At 40.5% G+C, this 23910-nt stretch overlaps 1 protein-coding gene across 2 annotated transcripts in view; it reads right to left on the bottom strand.

The window, feature by feature from the left end:
• ADGRV1 (adhesion G protein-coupled receptor V1) overlaps positions 1-23910 on the bottom strand; it is a 355871-nt gene that overhangs the window by 240413 nt on the left and 91548 nt on the right. Inside the window, exons 36-52 of one of the 2 annotated variants that reach the window (XM_075271519.1) lie at positions 23213-23312; positions 22721-22900; positions 22189-22346; positions 21917-22010; positions 20499-20522; positions 19588-19666; positions 17465-17603; positions 14025-14166; positions 13671-13933; positions 12500-12675; positions 11918-12042; positions 9943-10115; positions 6945-7085; positions 6382-6483; positions 3615-3867; positions 2355-2480; positions 1424-1646 (exon numbers count right to left, since the gene is read on the bottom strand). In XM_075271519.1, the coding sequence (XP_075127620.1) occupies positions 1424-1646; positions 2355-2480; positions 3615-3867; positions 6382-6483; positions 6945-7085; positions 9943-10115; positions 11918-12042; positions 12500-12675; positions 13671-13933; positions 14025-14166; positions 17465-17603; positions 19588-19666; positions 20499-20522; positions 21917-22010; positions 22189-22346; positions 22721-22900; positions 23213-23312 (2498 nt within the window). The remainder of the gene's footprint in view (positions 1-1423; positions 1647-2354; positions 2481-3614; positions 3868-6381; positions 6484-6944; positions 7086-9942; positions 10116-11917; positions 12043-12499; positions 12676-13670; positions 13934-14024; positions 14167-17464; positions 17604-19587; positions 19667-20498; positions 20523-21916; positions 22011-22188; positions 22347-22720; positions 22901-23212; positions 23313-23910) is intronic. The other variant, XM_075271528.1, reaches the window with a different exon arrangement.

Here is a 23910-nt window from a genome sequence, read left to right as displayed (position 1 = left end):
TGAGGTACAGGAACCCATGGGATGCTAGAGACTGTACTATATCTACCCAATGAGGTACAGGAACCCATGGGATGCTAGAGACTGTACTATATATACCCACTTGGGTACAGGAACCCATGGGATGCTAAAGACTGTACTATATCTACCCACTGAGGTACAGGAACCCATGGGATGCTAGAGACTGTACTATATCTACCCACTGGGGTACAGGAACCCATGGGATGCTAGATAAATAAATAACTTAGTATGTGGTTAGGGAGGTTGACTTGTGATCTCCCTCTTTATAGCTGTGTGACAGGAACTGTCTGCTCATAAGTAGTTAGTGACAAGTTTATGACTGGTTCTGTGGAATTCAGGGATCTTTGCAGAAACTGATGTACATTTTATCTCGTCACAGTGATAAAAATTAACTACATTGTGGCTAGATCTTAAACTTGACTCTTTTCATCACTTTTTAATACCATTTGTTGTGTTTATGTATCTCTAAATAATCTTTGGATCTTAGATATATCCAGGCTGTATAATACCTATGTTTAGTAGCATGTTTCTTTCTTCTGTGACAGATACATTTTATAGATAAAGTTATAAAAAGAGAGTCTAACTAGAAGAGTAAGCCTCTGTGCAGGCTGTATGTGCCTTCCACCAATGGTTCAGTTTAGAGATGAGCGAGTACTATTAGAAACGGTAGTTTCGAATAGCACCCTCCCATAGGAATGAATGGGAGCGGCTGGCGCGCAGGGGGTTAAGCAGCAGGATGCCGGCCCCGGCTGCGTTCATTCATTACTATGGGGGCTTGCTACTCGAAACTACTGTTTCAAATAGTACTCGCTCATCTCTATTACATCAGGAAGATTTCTTAACATATGCTTCCAATGGAATGCTCCAATGTAGGCCACAGTGTAGAATACATCATGAACACGAAGCACAGTTCAGAGCTGCATAGATGGATATCTGCACATATTATTATTATTATTATTATTATTATTATTTATTTATATAGCATCATTAATTCCATGTTGCTTTACATTTGGGGGTTACATACAATACACAAATTATACAGATAGATATAATACTAACAATGACCGACTGGCACAGTGAGGTAGAGGGCCCTGCCCACGAGGGCTTAAATTATTTGAAAATTATAGAAAATTAGCCATTCTACATAGGTATCTTTTAAGTAAGTTTACTCAAGGTGCTAGCTGAGGTTGACTAAACACTGCTTGTACTCTTAATACCGTATAATGTGCAATGTCTTGGGTTAATACCCATCATGAGGCATGACATATAGTCTTTGGTTGAAAACTGGCAGTCTTTATAAAAGAACTAATTGGTCAACAACTTAGTGGACAGAGGAGGCCTATGTGTAGAGCCACACTCTACCATGCTGCCAGTATGTACTTACCATTAGACAGCTGGCATTTACCTTGGAATGAAGTCAGACTGATTGGATACTGAGCTTAGCTCAAAGATCTGTGCGTTGAAATCTTCAGCCAAGGCGATGATGGTTTTGGACACATTTAATGAGACAACAACGGAGGAGATCAACTGTTGAGAGGATGGAGCCAAGAGCAATAGTGAAAACTGTCCCCTTTCAGAGTTCAGACGATACAATGCTGATACATTTCCACCAGCAATTAGAAGGTGAGCTTAAAAAAAGAAACAAAATATCAGTGTACATATTTCTTAATCCACTAGATTCAACTTTCTATGCTGTCTTACACTATATTTACAGGAAGAGCTTGTGACCTCTTACAGAAGTCTAATTCCAGTGGTCAGACTTGCAGCGATCTTAAGAATGGTTAGAGTCCCAGCAGGGGGAATTGTTTGTATCCTAAGGATAAGACATTTATCACCTACCCTGTGGATAAGTAATAGAGGCTTTTCCTGGGATAACATCTTAGCTGGTTTTACACTTACTGTAAGCTTCTGTTCCCAGCTACATTGTCAATTTCATCAAGTGTGCATGATACAATTTTAAGATTGGAATACGAGGTGTTGGGCAGTCTCTTTATCTCCCACAAGAAAATAGGATTATCATTTTGAAATCCAACATGACCGATCCTCCTTTGCCATTGTTGGTCAAGATCACTGATATAAGGGATTCCGCTGAGTTTTCTCTCATTTTTATTGTCGACTTTATACTCTCTATCCTTAACTAATATCATCTTCTGTAATCTTTGTTGCAATATATTGGTGCAAATTTGTTGAATGACAAAAAGTTGCTGTAAAACCCTAGCGTTTTGCTAAAATGTCCTCATTTCTTGTGAAGACTCAGTTCACAATAACTGGAGCGTCACAGCTTTCACTTCTATACAATATACCTAAAATACACCATACATTATATGGAATCTTACCAAATCCAGATGACGGCATAAATGTATGAATCATCCGTGCGGCTTTAAATGGAATGACTTGTACTTCTTTCATGTGTGTCTGTCCCGATTCCCACAGGAAAATATGAATAAAATCTGTTTCTGCCGCTATATAAAAAAGAATGAAAAATTGAAAGGTCTTAATTTTATCTGACAATGTTCTTGTAGCATTTTTAGTACTTGACACATCGTTCATCAGATCTGTACTTGTCACAAAGTTATACAGACAAACTGATTTATCTAATTCCTGTCATCTACTACTTGATAATATGATGATAACAAATACAGCAATTAACAGTATTTATATATTTAAAGCCTTCACTTGATTTTTTAATATGAATAAATTGTATGTAATTAAAGATATTTTTTAACTGTTATCACAGATAATTCAATCAATGGGCATTGCCTCTACATCTAGTATATTAGGTGCAGGATCACAGCTGTTATACAGTCTCTGATTCAGAAATAAAGAGAAATCAGAGAAATTCACTACAAAAAAATAAAAATAAAATAAAAATATACTTGAAATTGCCTTTGCTGGGGTCAAAAGACAGATGCCTATCTCAACAACCAAGGCAAAACAAAAGCAGTTAGGTGTATGCTGACACTGGGTCAGGTTTTGTTGATAAGGTTGCAAGCATACAGAGAATAAAACAAAACTTCAGAAAATTCTGGCCTATTTAGCACTTGCTAAACTTTAAACAACTCTAGATAGCAGTTGGAGAGCTTCTCCCCTCCACCTCTAAGTTTTGGTTCTTGATATGCTACTTAAGTTCTGTAATGTCAGAAGGGCAGGGTCAGACAGAGGGTGTGATTTACAGCTCCAATCAGACGCAACTAGTGTTAGAGCTCAGAATTGCACCCCTTGTCTACTCCTGCCTGACACCGCCCTTCTGACAGTACAGAGCCTAAATAGTATGCCAGGCTCCAAAAGTAACAGCACTTATAGTTCAGGAACAGTGGGGGCTAGAGAAAAAAACTCCAATTGTATTGGGATGTACAAAGTTGGACTTGTTGGAGGTAGTGAAAGGTCCTCTTTAAATACCCGCCCTCTCTGAATTAACTACGGTAATTCATTAATTAGCAACTGAAGACCTGTGCCTGCTACTTTACATAGGAGAGGAATCTGGTAGAAATATACCTCTCCTCCACAACCAATCCTGCACAAATGTCACATTCCTATGATATACTTCCAGTACATATTGCTGACAGGCATCAAAATAAAATGTACCACTTGCATACCTTTTAGGAAAGCAATGTAGACGTCTCCACCAATGGTCAGAGACTCTACACCTATAGCTCCAGTGATTGGCACATCTTGTGGATTTCCAAACTGATTGTTAGACCATAAGAACAGCAAAGACTTCTGGTCATAACCTCCAAGAGACAGCACCAGGTAGACAAGTCCTCCACGAGTAAATACTGTTAGCCCTGTAACACCACGGCTTGAGAGAGTTTGGGATTGTAGGAACATGCCATTGTTCCATTTAAATACCTAAAAGAACAGAAACATTGACAAAGTGATCCCTATATCGTTTTAAATTAAGTTCAGAGATCTTAGTGAGGGTTGTCAACTCTACCGCATGACCAAAAGTACATTGAGGACTAAACTTAATATCTATATGTGATTTCTGGACATTTAAAATCCCAAAATATTAATATGGAGTTTGAGCTACTTGTTCTAGGAAAGTCTTTTCTTCATTTTGGAACATGACTGCAGGAATTCATTTCTATTCACCAACCAAGGTATTGTTGAGATCCTCTTGTGATGTGGAGAGAAATGACAGGTCAGTTTGTGAAGTTTTTGATCTACTACATCTGCCCCTGTCAATTGTAAGTGTACCTAATCCTAAAATTACCATGAATAACGCCAAGTATCATCTGAAGTGGTGTGGAGCACACAGTCTTTGGACCACATACCACAAAGCTTAGGGCCTACTGTAAAATTCTTTGGGAAGAAGAATAATGGAATACGGCTAATTTTTCAGGGTCTGGCTTAGGTCTTTTATTGCCAGGGAAGAGGACTGTTAAAGGGAGTCTCTCATTGGTGAAACTCATTTTTAAGTAAACACATTTCTGAATAGCCTTTACAAAGGCTATATTTTTAAGACCCCCCCCCCCATTTCAATATAAATCCCTATAAACGTTTACGCTAGTCAACCCCATGGAGCACCCTGGGCATTCTACAGGGCCTCCGAGCAGTATGCTCAGTTCTCCAGTGAACTACACCAAAATGGCCATTGGACATGCGCATTACCGCTCGGAATGGAGCGGAACTGTGCATTCCCGAGATTTCAACTGCAGGAGTGCAATCTGGGTGGACAAACATGTGAGGAGGAGTAGGGCAGACGGAGCACAAGCAGTGGAGAGACATGAACAGAGTTATGACGTGGCGTGGTGCTTGGAGGCCCTGGGGAATGCCCAGGGTGCTCCGTGGGGTTGATTAGCATAAACATTTATAGGGATTTATAATGAAATGGTGGGGTGTCTTAAAAATATAAAGGCAGGAGTAGAATAGCCTTTTTAAAGGCTATTCAGAGGTATATTTACTTAAAAATGAGTTTTACTAATGAGAGACTCCCTTTAATACTACAGCATGCTCAGACCTGATAAACAATTGTCACTTCTAAGGCTACATGCACACAACCACAATGGTTTTTAAAGGGGTTGTCCAGTTTCAAGAATTAAATTATATTATTTATGAAAAGTTCTACAATTTTCCAATGTACTTTCTGTATCAATTCCTCATGGTTTTCTAGATTTCTGCCTGCTGTCTTTCTTTCTTTACTTCCAGTGGATAAAACTCAGTCCTTGATCATGTGATAAATACACAGGTGCAGGGCTTTACACAGTCACAGTAATATAATCATCTATCTTGTAGCTAGCTGCAGCTGTGTGTTGATCACATGATCATGGACTATCAACAAGCAGAGATCTAAAAAATCCTGATTGGTACAGAAAGTATATTGGAAAATTGCACAACTTTTCATTATATAAACAATAATATATTTGCTGAAACCGGACAACTCCTTTAGGCTAAAGTCCCTCGTTGCAAAAATTTGGTGTTTTACAGTACCTGCAAAGTGAATGAGAGTCTGGCTAATCCCATCCACACATTGCAGGAAAAAATCTGTTATGGAAAAGCTGTGTTTTCTAAAAAGCCATTAAAATCGCAGTTATTAGGGCCAGTTCACACGGAGTTAACACGGTCGCATTCTGGCACATATACACGTGTCAGAATGTGAGCGCTCAAAACAGATCACATTCATTTCAATGGGTTGTTACAGGTGTATAACACGTGTAATTTTGCGGCCGCAAAATTACACACACAAAATTACGCGCACAAAATTATGCGCATTGTACACCCATAACAACCCATTGAAATGAATGTGATCTATTCTGAGCGCTCACATTCTGAAACGTGTATACGTGCCACAATGCGCACCCGTTAACTCCGTGTGAACTGGCCCTATTAGTGGAAACACTGGCGTTTTCCATATAGGTTTAATAAAAGAATAAAATATGCTGAGAAAAACTGAAAAATGCAATGAAAAATGTGATGCATTTCTGCAGCGTTTTTTTCTGCAGCACTTTTTAGCTGTGTTTCGTTACATGGGGTCTTAGCCTTGATGTCCATAAAAACATGTTTGTATTGAATCCGTATTTCATCTATAATCATTAATCAGTAGAAAGATTTGATGGCACTTGTATGGGCGAGTCTGTGCTACAAATATGACAGGAATAGAATCTGCTCCATATTATGCTGATGGTTTCTATGGCGCAGACACAGATCTGTATAGACTATAAACACCCGTATGGGACCATAGATATATATGGGTTCATATATCATCCATAACTAGGGATTTGTCATGGCAGAAAACATATGGAAAACAACTAAATTATTATGCAGATAGACAGTTAAACACAAATATGTTATTTAGATTTTTTTAAGAAAGCGTTTGGATACACTGGTTAGGCACAAAAAATGTCAAAAATGAAGCAAACTAACCTGAGAGTTGCTTGTATTACTTCCAATGATCAAATAATCTCCCAGACTTCCAAGTGAGAAATGTTTTAGACTTGTTGTTGCTGGGACCTGAAGGGTTTGTACCTACATTTAGGAGCATATGAGACAGGTATTTAGTTGTTAATCATAGATGCACCAGAAAAAAAAAAATGCCTAGGTTCTGCCATTAACTTACAGCGCCAACACATTCTCTACAATAAATCATATATACAGCTTTTCAACTTTGCCTGGGCTCCATTGTGTTCTATGTATGTACCTTTGGTTAAGGACTCCAATTCATCTTGCAATCAATAGTTCCCAATATCAGGACACACAAACAAAAGCCATACTCAAGATAACTGCCTACCAAACACTTGAACTGCCAACCGCAATCCCCTCTTCCCCAAAACACATGCACACTCAGATTTAGCATTTGAAGATAACCTAAAACCTACCCAGTGACCCGCTTTACCACAATTTTTTTGATCTGTAGCAGTACCAAGAAATGTATGAGAATGTCAGAACAACAGTGTATCATACCCCAGTATAATAATAAGAATATTTACCAGTAGCAATCCATTGTTACGTGTGAATGTATAGACCTTGTTATTTGATGGAAGATTTCCAATTCTACTTGTAATAACAATAACCGGAGCGTTATTAGTTGTAAAAGCCACACAACGCATAGGGTTTTCGATGGCAATGTCCTATTAGAACACAGAATATAGACAATCATGTTAAGATGATTTATGCAAAAGTTACAGATTGCTTTTCTTTCAGATGCACAGACTTTGTATAAATTTATGTTAAACATAATTCACCCTAGAATACATATAAATGCTGTACATATGTAGTATTTGTAATACCAGCTCTCTGTATTTTCTGCCTTTCCAGCAAATCTAACTGCTTGTTACTTATGTGTGTACTGCTGTCCTTTAAGAATTAGTGTTCACCTGCTTACCTTCCTTCTGACCTAAGTCAGTCATGCTTTCAATCTCACTTTGACTGAGCAATGTGTTGTTCAGTTTGTATGCATCGTCCTGCATGCATCTGTTTTGTCTGTGTCTGTCTGCCTGCCTAGTCTGTTCCTGTAGACTCTGAGCTTTCTGTAGTTTATCCTATATACCACTATAGCACCAGTCTTTGGGATTTCTGCAGTGTTACTCTGCCACCTGTAGCTGTGCCTTCTGCTACCTGTTTGTCTTGTCCTTCTCTGTCTGATTTTAGCCTTTACACCAGTCCTTCCTGGTTTTAGTCTCTGTGCACATTATGCATTTATCTTGTTTTTGTGATGCCCAGCACCGCAGTTCTGAAATGTCTGGTGAGCTGCTACCAAACCACCTCAGGAACTAGGGGCATAGTGGACTCCATGCAGTGAACACCAGATCCTCATATAGGGCTTAAAGGGTGGAGACCAGGGAGTCTGTTGGGATAATACCCTTAGAGGTGGCTCCAAGCCATCCAGACTGGAAGCACAGAGGGTCTACAATATAATGACTGTAAGTGTATTCATGTTATACATGAACCAGCCTGGTCCTTCAAAGCGCAGAGTAGAACTACTCTTCTACTCTACTTCTTACTCTAATATATAGATATATTTGGATTGGATATATATACTGAGTTTGTCAACTCTTTTTAATAGGAGAGTGCATGTACTCTGGGTAACAAGAGCTAATTCACGTATAATCTACTGGGGCCATATCTATTAAACAGGTGGACAGATTAATAAATAAAAAATCAGCAAACTGAACAGACACATGCAGATGAGGTGGCCTACTATTACGTTAAAAAATAATAGTACCCAATAGTACTTTTTTTTTTTTTTTTTTTTTTAAATGTAGATTGTGAGCCCCACATAGAGCTCACAATGTACATTTTTCCCTATCAGTATGTTTTTTTTTTGGAGTATGGGATGGAAATCCATGCAAACACAGGGAGAACATACAAACTCCTTGCAGATGGTTTTTTTTGCCCTTGGCGGGATTTGAACTGAGGACTCCAGTGCTGCAAGGCTGCAATGCTAACCACTGAGCCACCGTGTGGCCCCTCCCAATAGTACTTTCTATGAGGTAACATGGACACTCTGTCTTATCCAGGTCTCACAATCACTGGTGGATTGGTACGGAGGTCAAGGGGTGTTCTAGGTTGCCATGTATGAGGTATTCTAGCACCCAGGTGTTATGAAAATAACAGCTGGAAATGATGGCATCCATATACTATTGTTCTACAAGTGTCCTTGGGTGTTAGTGCCTGCTCTGTGTAAGCTGTGGTGATATCACAAGAGTCAGGTTAGCTGCTATGACATCACAACTGTGTGTGTAAGGTGAGTGGCTTAGACACAAGTGTGTTTTAGTCAGATAAACAGCTGTGATGTCAGAAATGAATTCCAATTAGGTAAGGTGCTGTGACATCACATATGATTTTCAGTCACGTAAACTTCTATGACATCACACATGGGTTTAAGTTAGATAGGTTGTTGTGACATCACAGCTCTATTTCTATCAGGTAATAATAACTGTTTCAGTCAATAAGCTATGTGGGTTTTAGTCAAGTAAACTGTTATCAATCTGAGGGAGGGTTCACACGGTGTAACGTGCCGCGTGATGTGGCACGTCTACGCCACGGAAGCCTTTGCGGGCCGTACATGCTCCCATTGAGTTCAATGGGAGCGGGGATCGTATGCGCTGCGCTAGTTTGCGGCCATGATTTTGCAGCCGCAAACTAGCGCGGCGCATACGACCCCCGACCCCATTGAAATCAATGGGAGCGTGTACGGCCCGCAAAGGCTCCCGCGGCGTAGACGTGCCACATCACGCGGCACGTTACACCGTGTGAACCCTCCCTGATGTGACATAAGTGTGTTAAAGCTAGATAACCCATTGTGACACCACATTTTGGTTTAGTCAGATAAACAACAGTGTCACCATAAGAGTGTTTCAGTCAGATAAGCAGCCTTGATAACACTTTTTTTTTTTTTCTTTTAAATGTAGATTGTGAGCCCCACAGAGCTCACAATGTACATTTTTTCCTATCAGTATGTCTTTTTTGGAATATGGGATGGAAATCCATGCAAACACGGGGAGAACATACAAACTCCTTGCAGATGGTTTTATGCCCTTGGTGGGATTTGAACACCAGGACTCCAGCTCTGCAAGGCTGCAGTGCTAACCACTGAGCCACCATGTGGCCTCTTGAAAACACTTTTTGTCATGTACACTGCTGTAATATCATATGTGAATTTTGTCAAGTAAGCTGTTATTACATCACAAGTGTGCCTTCATCAGGTCTATTCCTGTGATATCACAATTGTGCCTTCATCAGGTCTGCTGTGGTGACATCACAAGTATGCCTTCATCAGGTCAGCTGCTATGACATCACAAGTGTGCTTTCATCAGCTGCTAAGACGTCAGGTAAGCTCAGGGGAGGACATACCATGTGTACCATCAAATCAGCAGCTGGAAATCAGAGAAAGCCCTGACCGCTGTTGCACAGGATCCCTCTGGTGTTGGTGTTCGCTACAGTTTAATTTTTTCTCTTTGGATTATATTCTAGAAAAATACATACCTGAATAGCTATAAATACACCACGCCATTCATAGACTGTGCAGGTAGAGTTTGTTAAAAAATATGCTTTCAGCATTACAGCATATTGTATATGATCATGAGAGAAGAAACACCATGAGGAAGCGGACTCCTCAGGGAAACTTTGCAAGACTGATAGCACAGTGTTGGGACCCTCTAAAAGAAAAAAAAATAGTTCATGTATATATATATATATATATATATATATATATATGAATAACTAATATATTAGTTATTATATTTCTTCATATCTAGCATGCATTTACTGTAAAATATTTAATTCACTGATATGTATGGTGAAAGACAATAATATAATATAATATAATAATAATAATAATAATAATAATGGGTTTCATGGTTTCATTACTTATGGTTGTCATTTTGCTAGCCTAAACAAGACAAGTATGAATAATGCACAGGCTATGTTCTGAACCGGTAGAAAAATTAAACATGTTATCCCACAATGGACAGCTACCATAACACAGACCCAATATAATCTGTATCCACGCGAGCTAGCTTTTTCTTGGATGTAAATCTATCCATTAAAAGGAACCTGTCAGGTCAATTTGGGACACTAAAATACCCACAGTTCCTTATGGACCGATGAATAGTGTCCCGAATAGCCCTATTGTAAAACTGTCCCTGCAAAACAAAAATCTTTATACTTCTCTAAAGTTGAGTCCAATGACTCTCTTCAGACATATCTCTAGTGCTTCAGGTAACTGTCTAATTGTTTAGTGAAGCCAGGGAAAATACACCTTGGATTTACTGTGCATGTGGCTGAAGTGCAGCGCATGTGCAATGAAGACAAGGTGTACTTTCCCTGGCTTTACATGTGGACAGCTTTACAAGGGGGCTACTCTGGTCCATAAGGACCCATAGGTGATTTAGTGTCCCAAATCAACCTAACAGGTTTCCTTTAACACATTTCCTTGTCCTTGTCATGACATCACACTAGAAATTTAAAAGGGTTGCGTCATTAAGGACACTTATCCACAGGACAGTGTCAGAGTGCTAAGGATCCAAATACCGGGACTGAATCCTCAATGCCTTTTACATGTCAATGGCGCACCAGTGTGCTATTAGGCTGCCGCAACTGCAATTCAAACACCAGGAACCCCAATGATAGGCACATCCCCTGTTTAGTGGATAGGGAATAAATGTCCTTAATGGCTTGACCCTTTTAAATAAATGTTGCATGTGCCAAACAGCTGACATATTTTCAAAGCATGCTTTAGGATTCTGGGATTCTTAAGAATCCTCTCTTATATAACGGGAGTAATGTTGGTATGCTGAAACTGGGGCTTGTCTGTGCTGGCCCTAGGTCACTTATCATACGATAAATAATATATCTTTGATATAACTCAAAGTTATGACAATTTTTACATAGTGTTTGTTGCTATTTTATGATCTGATCTGCTGTCACAAAGTATAACGTGATGCAAACAAGTTAAATAAAAATTTACAGCAGACTATAACTTCATTTTTTTATATTTTTTTATTATTAGATAAGCTTTGTTTCAGTATGTATGCATAAATAAAGTTCCTAATGGTTTTAACTTAGAAGATGGAGAAACATAAGTTTTTATTTCTAAGTGTGTATAGCTATGAAGCAAAGACATGGCCAGGGAATAGTTACAGTGCTATTCTGCCAATGGTCCCTGCCCTGGAATCCAAGTATGTATCTGTGGAGACTACAATAGCAGCTGCAGTTAAACGCCTTTTCTTACAGCTGTGGCAGAAGAACTATGTCACATATCTAGATACAAATTCTGGATCCGTATAATGGAATGGAATGCTAGATATGGTGAGTCACTCACTTTACAATGAAAACACAGCTAAGTCACAGTTCTTACCTTTGCATTGGTTTTATTACCATACTACCATTGAAATGAGCAGGTAGCAGTAGATATATCACATGATTAAGGACATTGTAAAGCAATAGATATATGTCTTACTTATGCCAAAGGCGCTCCCTGATACAGTCTCCCATTCCACGCTCACTGACATGTTCAAGCCGTTGCTGCGGGACACTTTTAGATAGACTGTCACATTGTTCTCTTCCACTGTTATAGAATTTGTTCTATCATTCAGAGAAGAAAGAGATAAATGTACATATCAACCAGAGGAATAACTGGAATTTCCCAGGTCGCAGTACAAAATCTGTAATCGGGCTCCTACTTGCTTTGTGCCATTTAGAATAGTGATAAATTTTATGGGGAAGACAGATCTTTGGTACACTTTAGGGCCCAAGGTTGGTAACAACCCTAAGGGTGAGTTCACACGGAGTAAAGTGCCGCGTGATGTGGCACGTATAAATCACGGCCGCAAAATAGCGCCGCGTGTACGATCCCGGCTCCCATTGAAATCAATGGGAGCGTATACAGCCCGCAAAATCTCACGCGGCGTATACGTGCCACATCACGCGGCACTTTACTCCGTGTGAACTCACCCTTATAGTTAAGCCCCTATTATAAATGAGTGTTGCCTATGGTCTGTTATTTACCGTAGACTTCATGAATATTATATATATATATTACCTGTTATTTTTGGGGAAGATGCTAAACAATCCTTGGGGTGCTTGGTTTTGGAGCACAGTAATTTCTGTGTGAATTCTAGTGCCTAGTCTAGCACCCCCTGTGGGATTAAGCAGCATGACAGTGAAATGTTCGTCCATCTCCGGCTCTTCATCCAGCACTGCAGCAATTTCCAAGGTCTGTGAAAACAGATCGAGGGATGAAATCTAATAATTGTCAAATGGGTTTTCTGGGATAAACCACTGGTGGCCAATAGTTAGCAAGCGGTCTGATTCTTGGCACCTCAACTGATAGCGGATTGAAGTGGCTGTAGTGTTTACCACACTTGTAGTGGTGTCTAAAACTGTTATTACAATTCACTATGGCTCTGTCCCATTTAAGTCAATATGACTTAATTGTAATACCAGTCTGTCTAGCTGCACACTGTACATACTGTATAGTAGAGGTGGTGCAGAGTATTGCAGCGCTATCCCATGCAGGTCTATATTGTACTGATGTTACTAAACAGCTAGATAACCCATCAAAAAAGTAAAGAGATTGCATGTGAGGGTGCCAACAGTCAGACCCCCATTGTCCTGATATTGATAGCCTATCCTAATCATCAAATTCCAAAAAAGAACGTAAATTAAAAAACACAACTGAAATGATCGTTTTAGTTTTCAGAACTTTTATTGATATTACTGTATATGATGTGCATGGACTGCTCTCGCAATATGGATTATACAAGATTTACTATTCCTCATTGAGTACAGCGTTTTACAGTCCCTGCAAAGTGGATGGGATTCTAGAGAAACCCATCCATACATTGCAGAAAAATACCCACAGCAGAAGACAAGAGTTGTGCTCTTTCTAGAAAAGAAAAGCAGTCCTTGTTTTCTAATCCTGAACAATGCCTTTAAGAGAAAATAGTAAATCTGAAAACTCCATATATCCACGAAAATCCATTTCCTGAATGTAGAGCAGTATCTGTCAGTGACATAAATGAAAACCGGCTGCTTACTTGTATAACCTACTGTAGGATAAAAGATACCGACTTTGTTGTAGAACCTTACACTTCTTTAATAATTTAGTAAATCCTATGCAGGTAGAGAGTTTTCACACTTTGAGATTTTGTCTAAAATGACCATAAATAATTCACTAAAGTAATAAAGCTAATGCTTGGCTGAAAAGTTACCTTGAACCTCACTCCTTCTTCTAGTATGACATAGCCCTGTACTGGATTCAGATCACCAGAAGCATCAGATCCATTCTCTCCGGTAATAAAATACTGCACGGTGACAGTCCCAAATATTCCTTGTGGAGGGTCCCTGATAATACAGAGCACGGCAACGCTCTCTGTCAAGTACATGGCGGTGGGCTCCCTCAGGACGAAGTGCTCAGTGTTGTTAAAAGATATAACCCCATGACCATCGTCATTGGCAAGGATGGTAACAGTAGCTGCCATAGAAGACACACAAGATATCAGGTCACAACATAGTATGCACACATAACAGCTTCTTACAATGCATTGTGTCACCCACTGTATCACCTGTCGTGTTCTTGCCCAACTCCAGTCCTTGGGAAGGGTTTGCAAGTATCAGTTGAAATTTCTCATCTCCTTCTGGGATATCATCATCATTAATAATGACATCCAGAAATTTATATTTTTCTCCATCGGTAAATGTTAAAATCTGAAACAAACATTCTGTTTAGTTCACTTCACTTTAGGTTTCCATCTTTACATATGATATTTAACCCATTTATGCCGGAGGTTGTATTTTTTTGAGTTCCAATAATGGAGCTCTAGGCATAAACAGGTTTCGGAGGTTTGTTCAAATTATATACTATACATATTTGGTCAATTAAAGGGATAGATGTAAAAAAAACAAACAAATAAACCTATACTTATCTGTTCTCCCCGCCATTGCTTTTCACTAAATACCAATCACAGCACCATACATAGCATACAGGCTGTTCTTAGTATTGCAGCTCAGGCCCATTGATTTGAATAAGACTGAGCTGCTTCTCTAAGTTCTTGTGTTGTCATTGGCACAGTGAAGAGACCTTAGCACTTGTGAGTGCTATAGCGCTTGTAAATCAGCTGATCTGTGGGGGTCCAAGGTGTCAGACCCCTCCCCACTGATCACATATTGATGACCTATTCTAAGGTCATCAATATATAAGCCCTAGAATCCCCCTTTAAGTAAAGGAATGTTCACATCTATAGTACATTTTGCTTCCTGCTCTGCTTTTATTTCCAGCAAAATGACAAGCACCATAAAGGAAACCTGGCAGACACCAATATAGTCCCTGAGATCTGTCAGGCTCCAATAGTGTTATCATAAAAGAAATTTATCCCCAGACTAAATTCAGTTTTTCTTATGTTATGATGGAATAGAAAAATGGTTGCCTGATGAATATGTGAACACAGATTTATTCTTATCCCTTAGAATTACTGTCATAACTTTCACTGCAGATTCTATTACATTACATTTAATGGAAATGTGGCATTGCAATATGTAACCCAACATATCCCATTATAAGTCACTAGCCGTGGTGTAACTAGGAATGGCGGGGCCCTGCGGCAAACTTTTGACATGCCCCCCCCCCCGACGCCGAAGACCTCAACCGACCCATCCTACGCATCCCTGCGTGCTCTATTATGCCCCATAGTGGCCCCTGCACACAGTATTATGCCCCATAGTGGCTCCTACAACCAGTACTATGCCCCATAGTGGCCCCTGCACACAGTATTATGCCCCATAGTGGCCTCTGCACACAGTATTATGTCCCTTAGTGGCCCCTACGCACAGTATTATGCCCCATAGTGGCCCCTACACATAGTATTATGCCCCATAGTGGCCCCTGCACACAGTATTATGCCCCATAGTGGCCCCTGCACACAGTATTATGTCCCTTAGTGGCCCCTGCACACAGTATTATCCCCCATAGTAGTCCCTCCACAAAGTATTATGCCCCATAATGGCCCCTGAACACAGTATTACACCCCATAGTGGCCCCTGCACACAGTATTATGTCCCTTAGTGGCCCCTGCACACACTATTATCCCCCATAGTGGCCCCTCCACACAGTATTATCCCCCATAGTGGCCCCTCCACACAGTATTAACCCCCATAGTGGCCCCTGCACACAGTATTGTACCCCATAGTGGCCACTGCACACAGTATTATCCCCCATAGTGGCCCCTGCACACAGTATTATGTCCCACTGTGGACACCCATAAACAATTATTATACTCTGGGGTCTTTTCAGACCCCAGAGTATAATAATCGGAGACCTAGGGGGAGAAAAACATAAAAAACTTTCTTGCTCACCTATCTCCCGGCTCTTATGCTGTCAGCTTCCGAAGTAGTCCATCTTCAATTACGTCAGACGTCACATGACCTGGGACGCAGGCCAGGGTCATAAGACGTCAGACGACTAGGCCAAAGCCTACCCGGATCGTAGAGAGGTAAGTAACAGTAATTTTTATGTTTCTTGCATCTCCCATGCCACCGATCATTATACTCAGGGGTTCGAAAAGACCCCCATGTATAATTATAGCAGCAGTAGTGGCTGTCACCGGGCCCCTAATGTCCCGGGCCCTGTGGCAGCTGCCTCCACTGCTACTGCAGGGGCGGATCCAGGGCCGGGCGAGCCAGGCAACAGCCCGGGGCCCCACGCATAGCGGGGCCCCGCGGCCCGGCCCTAACAAAATGGTCCCGGTCAGCCTCGGCATAGTCGGGCAAGTGCCGGGGCCCTCAGAGCCTCTGGGGGCCCCCCGGCACTTGCCTGTCACGATTTCAGCTCATCGGCGTCCGTCCGCCGATGAGCTGAATACATACGCGATGCAGGAGCTGTGAGATCAGCTCCTGCTTTAAAGCTCCGGCCGGGCTTGCGTGTGTAGGCGCGATGACGTCATCACATCACGCTTACACACACGAGCCGGGCCGGAGCTAAGCAGGAGCTGAGATCACAGCTCCTGCATCGCGTATGTGACTGGAGTGAGAGAGAGGAGCGTCGGGGGAACGATGGGAGGTGAGTAATGGAATGTGAGTGTAAGTGTTTTGTATTAAATATTAAGGTGGAACATAATGAAGGGGGCCCATGAAACTGGGGGGCAAATGAAGGGGAGGGGGGAACAGCATGACACTGGGGCAGATGGAGGGGGGGAGAACAGCATGACACTGGGGCAGATGGAGGGGGGGAGAACAGCATGACACTGGGGCAGATGGAGGGGGGGGAGAACAGCATGACACTGGGGCAGATGGAGGGGGGGAGAACAGCATGACACTGGGGCAGATGGAGGGGGAGAACGGCATGACACTGGGGCAGATGGAGGGGGGGAGAACAGCATGACACTGGGGCAGATGAAGGGGGGAGAACGGCATGACACTGGGGCAGAGACGGGGGGGGACATGAAACTGTGGGCAGATAAAGGGGGAGAATGGCATGAAACTGGGGACAGAGATAGAGGGGGGGGACATGAAACTAGGGGTAGATGAAGGGTGTATATGAAAATGGGGAGAGATGAAGGGGGGACATATAATTTACGGGTGACTGTAGGAGGATTATACTGTGTGGAATCATATGAAAAATGAATGAGAATGGGCGGAGTCAACATAAAAGTGGGTGGGGCCTAATTTGCTGCGGCGCGCTGCGCGTAGGGCCCCGCCAAAGTCAATTGCCCAGGGCCCCGCAAACCCTGGATCCGCCACTGTGCTACTGCAGTAGCTACGCCACTGGTCTCTAGGGTCCATCAGGCCCTATTAGTGTCCATCGTGTGACAGTCTTCTTAGACTTTTTCTGCTCCCACAGTTTGAACAGGAAACATAATATACAAAGCAGTTGTGAACTAAGCCTTACATAAAAGGTTCAGAATAGGAATTCCAACACTCCTGCCAGATGCCTCTACTCGGTTAATAGAAATGTGAATCTGCAATCTTGTAAATCAGGATGCAATTGTTGGAGGAAGTAGCCATGTCCTACCATTGAAGTGACATTATAATCCATTCCTAGCTGGGCCCCTATGTTCTGTGCATAGAAGAACAATGACACGTTTCCAAAGGTTCCTTTGTTCCGATAAGCAACAAGCGTTAAAAGACCCTGGGTTTCATTGACTTCAAAGCTGGAAGACAAGATAGAAAGCAGAGTGTATATTAGACCACAAAATGCACATGAACAACTTCACAGCATGGCACTATCACACACATTAGATTACAGTTTACCAAGCTAGCAGACTTCTGGAGGACTAGTTGGCCACCAAATATGCATGAAATATATGGCTGGCATTCATTTCACAGATGTTGAGTAAAAAAAAAAAAAAGATACACTAAGGTGTATAGAGAGAGAATATCCACCATGAGAGGTCTGGCAGTAGCTTATTCTCTCCTTTTCTTTTGCAAACATATGCACACTCAGTTAAACCAAGCTTGCACATATATATGGTCAGGAGGAATAGCTGTCTGTCAAACAATCATTCGGTATTCTGTTGTGACAATGCCATGATAGTGTTTCTGTTTATTCCAAATCTGTGGGCAAATTTATTAATACTGGTGAATGTCACGTGAGTGTTAATTCATTCCCCAACAGATACAGGACACGACAAACATACTAAGATACTCCTGCCTCTTAATAATACTTGTACATTTAGGTATATTGACAAGAACTGATAAAACACTGGATACCAACGGTGACCGACAGACAGCAATGACCCATTGGGGTCCCTTGAGTATCTGTTGTTTTAAATTAAAACTGCTGGATGAAAAAGTCAGACTTTCAGCAGATTTTTGTCTGGCGAATTTTAGCAATCACTCCAATCAAGCTGATATGTACTATAGGTGTATGGCTACTAGGTCATGTACACATTTTTATGTATTTACACTGCTCTTTTCAGAGCATTCAGAACCCAAATGCACTATTCATGGTATCGGAATAACTTATGAGTTTTCCATGTAATATTTCTAAATCACAAGATCAAGTCTCCAAACAATTCTTCATGACAATCATGGAAATAAGCCAATGTGCTGTATCTTTTATTATAGGTAAGACAATTTTGGCTGAACACTTGACAATCTATGGTATATGTCATTCTATACCCAGCATGCCCCATTTTTTCCCATTAATAATAATAATAATAATAATAATAATAATAATAATAAATAATACATTTTATTTATATAGAGCCAACATATTCCGCAGCGCTGTACAATTTGTAGGGTTCAAATACACACAGAAAGATACATAACAAAGAACGTCATTTCACACAATGGGACTGAGGGCCCTGCTCGCAAGAGCTTACAATCTATGAGGTAGAGGGGGTGACACAAGAGGTAGCAGGGGCGGCATTGCTTATGCAGAGGTCAGACACTTTTGTAATAGAGGTGACTGTCATTACACAAACATAAAACTTTATGAGCCATCACTAGTGGTGTCCTTTAACATGTGGATGGAGCTTGGACATATAAAGTTAGCCTGAAATGGCATCATATCATGTGGGGAAATGTGGGAGCGGGGACAGAGGAGGGTTACATTTTGGGGATTCTAATTATAGTACGGAAGGGTTTACGTTAGAAATTGTGATAGGCCTGTCTGAAAAGATGTGTCTCTAGTTTGCGTTTAAAACTGTAGAAATTGGGAGTTAATCTGATTGTCCGGGGTAGAGCATTCCAGAGAAGTGGTGCAGCTCGGGAGAAGTCTTGTATACGAGCGTGGGAGGTTCTGATAATAGAGGATGTAAGTGTTAGGTCATTGAGATGACAGAGGTAGACAGAGATGAGGGAGGAAATGTAGGGAGGTGCAGCATTATGGAGAGCCTTGTGGATGAGAGTGATAACTTTATATTTTATTCTATAATGAATAGGCAGCCAATGTAGTGACTGGCACAGACCAGACTGATAGATGAGCCTGGCCGCTGCATTCAGAATAGATAAAAGATAATATGTTGCTGGAATTATCTAGGAGAATTATCGCCATCTTCCTACTGAAATAGATAGGCACATTTCACCAAGCTGTTTATGGTTATGGGGAAATATTTCATCCATATGAAAACATAAAGCGACATTAAAGACAACTTAACAAGCTTTAAAGATTGGCAATTCATTCACATGTACCTCGTCCTCTGCCACTCGATGACTCCCTGGACACCATCATTTGCATCAATAATGATTTGGGCTGTCAAACCTTCTGCATCTATACATTAGTATATAAAAATAATGACACATGGTAAATATATAGTTATCAATGTACATTAAGTTTTAAAGTATTACAAAACTATCATTACAATCTAAACCCCTCACCCCAATTACTGACACAGGAGTCAAGGGTCCTGAGATCTAAGGCTTCTTCACCTACTATAGGGGTCATTCTAATCTAATGTATCTGCTGCTGAGACAGACATTGAAATGTCAACCGCCTCCTCGCCAGAGATTTAGAAAGTGGTGCTGTGGTAGAACATTCTCTTGATTTTCTCACAAATGTTTCAACAGCATATTTATTATTGTGGTGTATCACATGAGAAGGATTAGCATTGTCCCTTAAATGCAATCTAGATATTTGTATGTTCTCCCCGTGTTTGCGTGGTGTGGGGAATCGCTCAGGTAGATGCTTGTAGCAGTGCAGGAAACAGGGACACAGACACTGGATTGCACACAAGTTCAGGCTTCATTCACATGTAACGCATACACTGCTTTGGCAAAATCACGGCGGTAAAATAGCGCCACGTATACGATGCTGGCGAGCGTATACAGCCCGCAAAAGCTCACGCGGCGTCTACGTGCCACATCACGCGGCACTTTACTCCGTGTGAACTCACCCTAAGGATGAAATATATCCTGAATTTACTACCAAATGCTATTAAATAAAGCAGACACTTATTTACTCATTACAACCCTGCGGCCAATTTTGGCAGCTACGATTTCAGAAAACATCTGAATTGTTTCATTGTACATCTGTGTAAAAGTGTTGACTGGTGACAGATAGTTGAGGGAGGAGAAAAGATGGTATGAAACAGTTTGTTAGTTACCTTTCATCCTGTAAGATATAAATTCTATGAGCATGCACGGAAGGAAACAAAAAGGAACTGTTAAGGATTTTAGAAAATAAGAAGGTAAATTCCAGGTTACTGAGAAGCAGAATAAAGAGCCCATAGACCTTGTTCTACCCTAAACTTAACTTATATTTAATCTATTTTACTGTTATTTTAGCAACATTATCACAAAGAAAAACCTACTTGTGATTTAATATTCAACTTTAAAACGTCTGTGGAATTAAAATAGTCATGAGTGGAGACAAAGCAGGCTAAGGTGGGGCATGTTCACATGTGTCAAAGTTATTCCAACATGTATTTACTAAAGCAGTGGTTCTCATCAATCACCACTCTGCTCCAGGCACCAAGAGCTGATATCACAGCAGGACCCAGAACAGTAAGTGGGGAGGAGAGTGGTAAGTAATAAATGCAGCTCCCCAATTTCTCCTAGGCCACCTGTAACTACAATGGGCACCTCCATCAGTACTGATAGTAGCACTCATTGAGCTTCTAAAGTAGTGATGGTACCTGTGGGCATGCATTATGGGCATGAGAAAGCTGAATGCAGAGCAATAGAGACATCACTGGGTGTGAGGGCCATTATGCAAGATGTGCAGGGACTGTGAGGGCCATTATGTTACACAGGGGCATTGTGGGGGCCATTATATTACATGTGGTGGCATTGTGACAGCCACTACGTAACACATAGAGGAACTGTGTGGGCCATTACACTACATGTGAAGTCACTGTGGGGCCATTATATTACACATGAGGGTACTGTGAAGGCTATTTTATTACTTGTGGGGGCCATAATTTTATATGTGGGGGCACTGTGGGGGCCATTTTACTACATGTGTTGGCACTAAAGGGCCCATCATATAACTGTTATATGTCGTTTTTAAGAGCTCACTACTTTGGGGGTACACACTTGAGACTTATTCTCACTATGGTGCACTTTCCTTGAAAAGGTTAAAAAACAATGATCTAGAGAATCGACCAGAAATAACTCAAGGCTGCTTCTCAGACTCCTGCTGAGAATGCAGTCTGAATTACTGCAGATCTGTAGCCCTATTATCATACATGGGGATAATTCTCAGTTTTTCCATGTGAAATTTGCAGTTCAGATAAAAATCTTCAAATACATTTTCCACAGCAGGTAAACAGGGTTGCCAAAGCCCCATTCACATGCACAGCTTGTAGACAGTTATAAGTTTTGTCTGGGTTCTGTGCTTCAATCTGCATCAAGTCGAATGCAAGAACTGCATTAAAATATGTGGTTGTGTGAGGGCACAATGCTTGAAAGTACAGAATACCAGTACAGAGTTAACATAACCATATTGAGATTTGTAGACAATTTAGTGTTATAAACAGAATTACAATTCTGATAGATATTATAAAAGTATCTAGAGCCATACCTAGACGTGGAGGAGACGATGTCACTAACTTCACAGTCAGTTCCACAGACACTAGAGACACTAAGATGTACTCCTGAAGTTCTGGTATATCATCCTAAGGGGGAAAAAATAAAATAAAAATATTCTTGATCTATTTGGTCATAATGGATTGTAAAATTTGTGACTAGATTCAAATAGTGAAATTGGATGAATTGCTTTAAATTGCATATGTAATGTTTTACTATATGCTATGCAATTGTATTGTATAGTAGAAAGGTCACCATAAACATTACCTCTAAAATAGTCACATTAATGGCGGCTGTAGTTTCCCCATGAAAAATTATCAGAGACCCAGATGTGCCAATGTAGTCCAGGCCTGGTTCTGCTGGGCTCATACCGGTACCATTCAGAGGATGTGGCAAAGATGTGGTGTACGTGACATTAATATCTCCTAATAGTATAATATGGAGTAACAAATATATAATGAAACAATACAAGCATGGTTAGAACAGTTCATTGATATAATGTTTTATAATGTATCTATCTCCTATCTATCTATCTATCTATCTATCTATCTATCTATCTATCTATCTATCTATCTATCTATCTTATCTATCTATCTATCTATCTATCTATCTATCTATCTATCTATCTATCTCTATGTCTATCCATATCTATCTATCATCTCTCTATCTCTATCTATCTATCTATCTATCTATCTCTCTCCTATCTATCTATTTATCTATCTATCTATCTATCTATCTATCTATCCTATATACAGGAACTTTCTTAACACACCAAGTATTTTCAGCATCTTACACTAACCTAAGGATCCATATTCTCGGTTGATAAAGAGCTGAATGGTTTTATTGGCTTCCTGAGTTAACACAGTTCTTGAAGAAGGAGCAAAACTTAGCAATCCATGTGGCTCATCGCTGGCTTCTACAGTAAGAACAGCTTCATATCCTTGTTCGTCCAGAACTGCTGCACCAGGGCCAGTAATTCCTAATAAAATGTCAATGATACAAGAATATAGAGATTATTGGCTGCAAAATTATTTTATTCTCTACCAACTACCAAGCCAACTTGTATCAGAACATCCTGATGTGTCCAGGGCTCATGGCTGGTATCTCAGACAAGATGCTAGAACAAGTAATAGGAATATCTAGACAAAGACGTCTTCTATTAACAGTTTCATATTGTGAAATTAAGTTTTAAGTGATGTAAAAGAAAAATGCAATATTTATTGTATTGTGGGATGACCACTGTAACTAGATGTATACTACAGTAGAAATCTTATTAGTATTACATCTTTACCTTGAGTTATGACATTGTGCAGGATAATTTGATATTCTTCTCTCTCCTCCGGAATCTGATCATCTAGCAGATGAACAGTAAAACTTGTGTTCAGTGACCCCTAGTCATAAGGAATAAAACATATGTCCTCTGATTTACTACTTATACTGTAAATATATATACACATTATACTTTCCACAAGAGTGAAAACCCCCTATAAGTGACCCCATTTTGGAAACCAGACCCCTTAAAGATTTCATAGGTGAGTGATTTGATCATTTTGATCCCACAGGCTGTCCAGTTTGAAAAAAAATATATAATTTCTCGAGTTATTTGAACTTTTTGATTACTTTTTTCTAAGGAATAACATACTCCATCTTGTTACACAATGTCTCCTGGCAACATGCTGCTCACGGAAAAAAGCAGCCTGGTGGTCTCTATAGACCACCATTGTGAGGGGGCAGATTATGACGTGGATTATGCGCCATAATCCGCCCCCTCTGTGCCCATGTGAATGGGCCCTTATAGTTACCAGGTTGCATTTTCAGAGCCCTAGAGGTACCACAACAGTGAAAACCCCCTAAAAGTGACCCCATTTAGGAACCTACACCACTTAAGGAATCTGTTTGCAACTTGACCATTTTGAATTCACTGAATTTATTTGAATTTGGCCATCAATTTATAAAAAGAATAATTTCTCCAGTTAAAGGGAAAAACAA

The sequence above is a fragment of the Leptodactylus fuscus genome, chromosome 1 (genome assembly GCF_031893055.1).
Source record: "Leptodactylus fuscus isolate aLepFus1 chromosome 1, aLepFus1.hap2, whole genome shotgun sequence".
Lineage (NCBI taxonomy): Eukaryota > Metazoa > Chordata > Amphibia > Anura > Leptodactylidae > Leptodactylus > Leptodactylus fuscus.
This window is presented reverse-complemented; position numbering and strand designations above follow the sequence as displayed.